The sequence below is a fragment of the Dendroctonus ponderosae genome, unplaced genomic scaffold, assembly GCF_020466585.1.
Source record: "Dendroctonus ponderosae isolate FM_Combo_2020 unplaced genomic scaffold, Dpon_F_20191213v2 Dpon_F_20191213_1, whole genome shotgun sequence".
NCBI lineage: Eukaryota > Metazoa > Arthropoda > Insecta > Coleoptera > Curculionidae > Dendroctonus > Dendroctonus ponderosae.
Window position 1 is genome coordinate 30,368,987 of NW_026017110.1, and position 9,677 is coordinate 30,378,663.

At 33.6% G+C, this 9,677-nt stretch overlaps 1 protein-coding gene across 3 annotated transcripts in view; it reads left to right on the forward strand.

Annotated features, from left to right (window-relative positions):
• LOC109541879 (glutathione S-transferase 1) overlaps window positions 1-9,677 on the forward strand; it is a 21,697-nt gene that overhangs the window by 4,748 nt on the left and 7,272 nt on the right. For all 3 annotated transcript variants that reach the window (XM_048661061.1, XM_019910876.2, XM_048661060.1), the window contains exon 4: window positions 5,427-5,568. In XM_048661061.1, coding sequence (XP_048517018.1) covers window positions 5,427-5,568 — 142 coding nt within the window. The remainder of the gene's footprint in view (window positions 1-5,426; window positions 5,569-9,677) is intronic.

Sequence of the window (9,677 nt, forward strand, 5' to 3'; positions counted from 1 at the left end):
TCAATGTTTGTATGTTTTTAAAAGTAATTTCACATGTTAAATAAATGCATACCATTACATATTTGGCCAAATAAATGCATATAATTGCATATTTGCAATAAAAATTATGCATATATATGCGCATATTTTGATTGAATTTAACTGCATATATTCCGCGCTTTAGTAATCAATATGGCAAGACCAGTCTAAAATGACTACTTAGTCTACCTACTAAAATTTGTAGCCCTTCAACAACAATGGTGTCTAGTTTCTGATTTTTATTTAATTTGGTTCTAATGCGTTTGTTTTTTCTTTATTTAAGCATAACATATTTCTTCCAAACCATCTTTCTGCTGATGTAAACAAAGTAATGGCATTTCCCACGAGTTTGGGGACTGCTATGGTTGATGCTATGATCAGTGTATCATACCCAAACTGCACAAAGACATCTTAAAGACGTCTTTAAGATGTCTAATTCAGATATGTGAGACGTCTTAAAGACGTTTGTATATGTCTTCAAGACGTCTGTTGTTACAAATATGGACGTCTTGAAGAGATGTCTTAAATACGTCTTGAAGAAATGTCTTTAAGACGTCTTGAACAGATGTCTTAAAGACGTCTTAAAGGGATGTCTTCTCAAAAGACGTTTTCAAGGGTGTTAGGAATATTGTATGGGAAATTCCCTATTGGGAATGTAAAATAAAATAACATGTTTTTATTTCATAATTTTTTTGCATTTTGCCTATCAAATACAGGCTATTTTGTTAGCAGATAATTTCGTTGAAGGTTTACCACAACAGCACAATAACAAGAGTTTTTTAGTAACACCCAAGCAAACCAATTGCATATAGTCTAACGGAAAAGATTTGATCATGTCAAGTTTGAGTAGTTTTTCTAAAATTGGCTCCCCAGTATGATGGTTGTCATCAGTTTTCTGTCGGAAGTAACTTCAAGTCCTTATACGTAGGTTATGTATGTCAGGAAAATACACCCTGTCAGAGTAATTTCCTTCAACATTACATTTTGAACAGGAAGAATACTCAGAATGACCTTTAATATATTTTACATATGATTTTGCAGCCACAAATAATTGCATTGATATATACTGCAAAATGTTGATTTTGATACAAGAAACATTTATTGATAGCTTCAGTTGCATTGTGCACAAAGTCGGACAAAAATGCATTGGCGTGTTGTGGCTTCTGATTGCCAGGGTCTATTCCTATCATTTCTACAATGTTTTTATTGCCAGAAATACTGGCTAATACTGGATATAGCTGGCTAGATAAAGATGCTTAGAAAAAGTGTTTTTTTGTTTTTATTAATTTTTGAAGTTATTTCAAATCATATCAAAAACAAAAAATAATTTCACATGGCACCGTCTCGAGAGCTACAAAAGGATGTCTGAAAATATATTACAACGAATTCTTTGAAACCATCACGAACTTTTGTTGTTCATATGGACCAAACAAAGTGCATAACTGATATGGTAGCCCTTCTAACAGCGGATCATACAGGTTGATTCGAAATTGGCGTTATTATTTTTAAGGGGTAATACGGGCTCACTTGGAGAGTACGAGAAAAAAATATTAAAAAATTTTTTTTTCCGATAATTTCTAGATGATTGAATTACAGTTGAAAATATAATTTCAACTTTGTTATTAAGCATTATTTTGAAATTGTCCCATGTTTAATTGGTAGTATATTGGAATACTTAAGCATTAAAAATAAAAAATTACAATCTTTGCTTCAAATTACAAAAGAAAATTATATGAAATAATTTCTCACTACATTTTTTTGATGAAAAGTCATAGTAGCAATAATGTTTCGTTTAAGAACTTTCTATTTGGTAAATCAAAAACCAATGAAAGAAGTACATTTTTGATGAAGCGTAAATGTAAAAAAAAGAAAGTAATCATCACGGTAATACGATACTTAATTAAATGTGTTAAGAATGTTGAACCCTCTGAAAGCTTAACGATTCAGTATCACATATATACGAAGAGTCTGTATACTGTCTGCCTTCTTGCAAATGAGCGATATACATATCTGGTATCTGCTATATTTATTGATTACCCCATATAATTAATTTATTTTTATTGATGTTTTTGAAATTGTTATTAAATTCTTAATCTGAAAAACAGTTACTTCACAAAAGTTGAGGGAAAATATTTGCATGAATGATTAAAATATGTAACTTCTTATATTTGAAGAAATTTCATGCAAACATCACTTTGTGTGATACACCTTTCAAAAAAAATTGGTTTGAAAAAGGAATCGTATTTATGGTATTTAATTTATGCATCGCATCTACTAATATGGATCGTATTTAATAATATTACCGCAACAACTACGACTATGAGAGGCTGGTACAATATACACCGCGATCTAACGCCAATGTGCTTTTTTTCGTCCAGAGGCGGGATTTACGGGCTGCGCGAGTAAAACGACGAGATATCGTGTTCCGATGGAGAGTGCCCTAGCTGTATGATATATAAGCTGTGGTATAACTAACCGCAATATTCGTTTGATAGACGAAATTAAATGTTTTCACTGTAATTGGATGCCCTCGAGCAAGTTCGCCAAAACGTCTTGTAGTAGACATTTAAAAGTCGTCTTAAACACGTCTTGTGCCAGGCATTTACAAGACGTCTTGTAGCAGACTTCTTTAACATGTTTTAAAGACGTCCGGTGCCAGGAATTTACAAGACGTCTTATAGTAGACATCTTAAAGAGACATACGACGTTCAGACGTAATAACGGCATAAAGAAGACATCTTAGAGAGGTCTTGTGCTGTCTGGGTAGGCGTAACGCAGGTTGTTGATCGTCTGTCTCCCTGCCACTCATCCAGAACCTCTCTTATGACTTATTCGTCAGAAGCGTGAAATAATGCCGCCCTGTCTAATTCTTGTACTCGTTCTGAAGCTCCCCGAGTTGCTCCCGTCGATTTTTGCGCAGTTTTTCTGATTGAGGTTGCGCGCTAGTTGGACCATATGTTTTAGAGTTCCCATTTCCTTTCTTATGGTCCAAAGACAGCTCCAGTTTAATTTATCAAAAAATGTTTGATAATCTGCAAAGCACAGATACAGTGGGATATTAAATTCTCTATCTTTTTCAATAAGTTGCCTGGTATTTAATATTTGTTCCCTAGTTCCTTTTCCTGGCACAAAACCGGCTTGCTCCTCTGAAACCTGTGGCAAAAAAAATTGTTTAAGACGGTTATGTATGATTTGCAGGAACATCTTACTAGCGTGAGAGATAAGTGAAACCGCTCTGTAGTTGCTGCATTCTAACTGCGGACCCTTTTTTTGAATATTGGAATAAACAGCGACTCTCGCGAATCTTCAGGCCACTGTCCTGTCCATGTCAGGTTTCAGTTTTTGTAAAACACCTCTAATCCCTCCTCGCCCAGAGACTTTAAGACCTCTGCCGTTATTTGATCCCTACCTGCAGATTTTTTGTTTCGGAGAAGTATTTATTTCCTCTGAAAGTTGATCCAAATTACCTTTGAAACGTTTTTCATAATACAGGGTTATCCTATCAGTAAAGTAAAAAAAATGGTGTGTCATGGGACGCTCGACAGAAGTGATAACATAGTTTCTATAAATATATAGAAACCATAAAATATTGAACTTGTTTAATGCAAGATGGCAGTAATAATTTTATTTTATAATTTGAATATTCTTGTTAGTCTAATAATTTATAAATGGATCAGGAATAGGTAAAATGTAATTTAATTTTCTTTTGAATGTAAAATATATTTTTTATTTGCAACATTTAACATTCTTCAACGAGAGGTTGTACATGTTGCTCAGAGACAAGGGATAACAGATTATTTCTTGCTTCTGATATTGCTCTTCTTGGGTAAACTTTTCTTCTTGAGTTTCTGTATGTTTTAGTCGTAATTGCTTATTTGCTTTATAAAATCTTTGACGTTCAGCACTAGTTCGTGGTTGATGAAAGCTACTTTGAGTTGATCTATTACTGAATGCTTTTTTGTGTGATAGAAATTAAGAAGACGGAACCCATGTTTTCTCAAATAATCGAGTTAAAGTCAAATATTTTTTTAATTAAATTCAAAACAGATTTATTATATATTATTACAAAGCAGTAATGATTTTTATCATTTTATGTTAAATATAATTGCTCACAAAATAGATATCTAAATATTGATTTTTTGTTGCTACAAAATAAAATGACAAATAATAGAACATATTATTGCATTAAAAGTTATTACTAATAGTTGTGACAGTTTGACCCTGCCTTCTTTAGAGAATATCCGCTCAACACCTGGTTTAATAATTGTTTTCGATGAAAATCACTAAACAAGTAGGTAGTAATATTTTAGGAGATCGGAACTTTGAATCGTGCAATACAATGTAAATGGACATCATCAGGGCAGCATCTGGACTACAGACGGAGAGTAAGACATATGGAATCGGTACCGGGATTGTATCGATACGATTTAATTTAATTTAATCTTTTCTTGATACAAATTTGCGTCCACAATCAATCAGGCGATTTAAAATAGGTCCAACAATTTTTCAAAAAATTTATTGTAGTGGATTTTAGGCTCAATTTTGTGTGTCAAATCATCGATTGTTAGTTCTTAGAACAATATTTAACAGTACACGGCAATAGACAATCTCATTTGCAATGATAAATACCCGGTCGTTTGAACATGATTTTCAAAAGTTTGTAGTACATTTTTCTGCAAATTTATGGACGATCCGCATTTTTTGCGCTTAAACTGTTTTAGTGTGTACAATTGTGTGTGTACGTTAATTGGAAATTAAAAAGAACGTAAAACTCAAACGGGAATATAGCAGTCTTACATAGTATTTGCAATATCTGCAGCTTCTCCCTTGTTAATTTGTTGATTCATTGTTATCAGCGTTATAAAATAAACTGCACCGAACACAATAATATCAAAATAACTGTCAGTTTCATAACGCAATGTGTATTTGAAAAGTTTATCAGATCTACAGATGCACCCGCACTAAGAGGAAAATGTCGAATTCAAAGTGCATATGTGCTTTCCAAGACTCAGGCGCGAAGAGGCCGGAGTGGGAGCCGCCGTTACGGATCGCCGTGACCGAGAAAAATCGGTTCACCCTTCCATAAAAAGTTATCACTTCAAAATGGTGAAAATAGATTTAAATGGTTTAGGGATGAAAAATGTATGAAAGCAAACAAAATGTAACTATTAAGCCAGGAATGGAAATACTTTTACAGAATGATCTAATTCATAAGCACCATCTGCATTAGCAGCAGATTCACTAAAAGCATTAATTCAAAAAATGAAACTATGCATGCCTTCACCATACGATTTTATTAAAGGAAACATTTTTTTTACTTTTAAATAAAAAAAAAATGTTTTAAAGCAGTGTACATTGAAAATATATTACCTTCACCTATAGGGCACACTAATGGTTTGATATTTTAGTCATGTGATCATGCAGTACTTGGTGGATAAATACGCAAAAGATGACAGTTTATACCCTAAGGACCTTAAGAAAAGAGCAATTGTTAATCTGAGACTGTTCTTTGACGCGTGCTACTTGTTTCCCAAGTTTGGTGCTTACCACGTAAGTAAGAGCTTTATTCAGATTTTGCGATATTTTTTGACCTATAAGAACCTCCTACTTTTGATACATAAATAATTTACAAAACATAGAAAACAAAATAAAAATGTAACATTTTAAAATATTACATATGCCTTTAAGATCTCATTTTTCTTCATTCGGTATTATACCGGGTGTCAATTTGAAAACTTCCCATTCTTAATATCTTTCTTGTAGATATAAAATGTGAAAAATCGGAGACCCGTCAATTTTATTTGTAAGGGGCACTTTAAATGAATAATTTTAGCCTTCTTGTTTCTCCTTTGTTAGAATCTTAAATGGCAAGGGGGTCAAGTGGCACATCGTTTTAAAGGGCGTTTAATTCTCTTTACTTTAGTTACTACTTTGCTGCTTTTGGTCAGAGGTTTTCGAATAATCGCGTTTCAAAGTTGTAGAAACAATTAAACTTGCGTGCATTTAGGTATTGGTTTTCCGCTTAGTGTTTACACAGAAACAATTGTATTGGGCCTCCTTGCAATACAGATGGTTAGAAGGGTAGGTTGCACTGTTAAAATCATTTAGTAACAGGAATGTTAGTAAATGTTTCGAACTTATGCCACAAATATACAGGGTTGCTCATTAGTGCCTCAAAGTGCGATATCTCAGTAAGTATAAATTTTAGAGGAAAATGTCTCCCACGATAATTTTTCGTGCTTCTGAGATGCGGATTTTAAAATTATTTTCCAGTATACGGGGTGCATTATAAACGTGTGGTAGTAACCAACTATAGTTTTTTAAATGGAACTCACCCATTTTTTTGCGCTTTACGGATTTATCGTCAAATTCTAATATAAATTTATGTCGAAAATTTTATCTGAAAAACTTATTTATAAAAAATTTTTACGTTTTCGAATTATCCGGAAAAATATGAAAATTTTGACAGCTACTGCATTCCACATAAGTCGATGCTGTACCTTACCCGCGCCAAATTTGGAAAACCAAATTTGGAAGAGATGTCCGTAAACCGTTGAATTAGCCTCTAAACTTGCATGTTTTTAAACTTCAAAAAGTTGCTTATTTCGACAAACGTTTGTCTGTTTCTATTGAAGTCTGTGAGCCCAGAAAATATAAATTTCACACTGTTGATTATTACATCACACTGTTCATTTTATTTTTTATTAATCCCTAAAACATATTTTGTAAATGCTCTCACACAATTGTCAAACTTGATCATTATTGTCCACTTGGCGAGTCGTTACCCACTCGATTTGCATAATTCCGTCTGAACTCATAAGAACGTTTATAGTTAAATAAATACAGATAAATTTCGAAAGAACGGAACTAGTTGAAATGATTTTCGTTATGAGATCTGCTAATCAAAATTGTTTGCTAACGTAAAGAATGTATGCGCAAAAATATCGCGATAGGAGACAACCCTTGGTCAGAAGCCTAGAAAAATTTAAGAAAATATTTATTAGAACAGACAATGTCAATTATAAAAAATGTGTTTAAAGAGCTAAAAGAACAAACGACGACGATCAATTGAATGTTTTGTTGTCTGCAATTTAAGAGCCTTCTACCAGTTTCGTGACAATATCCAAGGCAACCGATATACCCCAATCTACCGTTAGCAACATTTTAAAGAGTAATGGGTACCATGATTACAGTATATTATTCCACCAAGATTTGGATCCTGACTTGGAGATTAGGAGAACATTTTGCAATGGGGCTTGGAAATGGAACGAGCAACACCTAACTTTTTCCTAAATGTATTATTTTCTGAAGAGTCGACTTCAGTCGACACTCAGAGTGGTAGCCCAAACCCTCATAATCTTCACCATTATACAACAGAAAACCCAAAAATAGTGAAGTCAGTTAATACGCGGCAGTGGACGGTAAATGGACGGTTTGGAGTTGTATTATGAGTGACTTTATAGTTGGGCCATTTGTATTTTTTGCAAAATTATTTGCCCGAACTTTTGCAAAATATTCCTGTTTATTTAAGGCAAAATATGTGGCTACAGCATGACGGTGCTTCTACACACTTTGTGTTAAATGTCAGACACTATTTAAATCGAGAATTTGAAGATGGATGGATAGGCCGTCGCGGTCCCGTTTCTTGGCCTCCTAGATCGCCAGACTTAACAAAATTGGATTTTTTTTCTATGCCGTCACATAAAAAATATTGTATATCAAACTGCTCCGACTACTGCAGAAAATATGCGTTTATAAATTGTACAAGCATTGAGATGTTACGAGAAGTAAATAGGCCTTTTTTGGCAAGACTTGGCAATTTGTTTGAAAATAATGCTTTATTTAATTATTTATATTTAATAATACCTTTAAGTATAATTAAAAATTTTCATTTAATGCATTTTTTCATGGACGACATGTGCCCAGTTGACTTGATTCAAGCATAAGTTAAGCTATTTTCTAAATTTCGTCGAAAACTTAGAAACGGTAAGTTTTAAAGTTATCACAGCTTACATAAACTAGCTACTTTAAAATTTGATGGTAAATTAAAAAATCGAAAAAAATGTCTAGGTTCTATTTGAAATAACCAAGTTATTGAGATTAACAAACATGCAGCCTTGGATGCTCATTGAGCGGTTTATTGGAAATTTTTCGTAAATTAACATATGTCAGCAGGTAGCTAGTTTAGTCCTCTTGGAGGTCTACAAGACCGATTTTAAAATTCGTAGCGATTAGGGTACAGCGCCAATTTCTGTGAAACCCAGCAGAGGTCAAAATTTTCATATTTTTTCGAATAATTCCAAAATCGTGAATTTTTCAGGTAAAATAATTTCTTCTAAAATAAACTTTTAAAAGGTTTCCAATAAATTTACATTCAAATTTGACGATACATCCGAAAAGCGCAAAAAATAGAGAGAGTTCCATTAAAAAACCATAGTTGGGAACTACTACACGTTTATGACGCACCCCACGTATATTGAAAAGTAATTTTAAAATGTGCACCTTTTAAACATCAAAATCTTTCGTAGGAAGTATCTTTTTTTTTGTTTTTGTCGGTTGAAATTCTTTAAAAAACGATGTTTTCTTAATGTCGGGAAAATGTTAGAATAGATTGACCATTTTGAACCAGTGCTAACGAGGCGCCCTGTGAAATAAAAGCCACATTTGTTCCAACATTCCTTCATACCAGTGGCGTAGCGAGGGGTGGGCAAAGGGGGGCATCGTGCCCCGCGCGCGCCGTACAAAAGGGCGCCAAATGTCCGTAATAAAACAAAAAATTGCTGGGTCGAATTAATTCGAATGAGGGTGGGGGGCGCTAAAAAGATATTTTGCCCCGGGCGCGAGTTAAGCTTGCTACGCCACTGCTTCATACTTAATATTTGTGTCATGTGTCTTAATATTTGTGTAACACTACAACTATGATTTATTAAAATTAATTTCTCTGAATCTTTCGTTAGAAGTTGATGATTTCCGATAATTATAGAAATACATTCCTTGAGAAGAGGAATAACGATTGATAGGATATTTTTCATTATTCTTGACATACACATTTTTTTACATCTCGACTCCATCCTCGAAGTCTACGAAACGTTTGCTTCTCCGTCGTTCGCGTTTAAAAATTTCTGATTGTGAATCCAAACACCGTATTTGGTAAGAGTCCCCTAGAAGAGCTATCGAAAATATGAGCACAACTGATCCGAAACGGTTATAAACCGTTTTCGAGATATAAAGTCTTCAAACTTCCAGTACCTAATCTCCAAAAGGACAACGCCATCGAATCTTAATTTTTTTAGACTAAGAGTCTGAATCGTACTAATGGAAAAATCCCAGATAGCATTTGGTATTCTGTGAATATCCCAGAATGTTCAAAAAATATACAGAACATTGCGGGAATATCCTGGGAATATACATGGTTGAACATACCTAACATGAATGTTCGTGGAGTATACATGCATGTATATTCATCAAAGTTCATAAAAATTATATCCTAGGTATGTACATATATGTACATATAGGGTATATGTGCAGGTGAATACACCTAGTATGTTCAAAACAAATATTCCAGTAATATACATGAATGTATATCTACGGTATATTCCAAATTGGTTCAATATAAATTTTGCGTGCCCGCAGCAGAAAAGTAAGGGCATGTAAAAGTA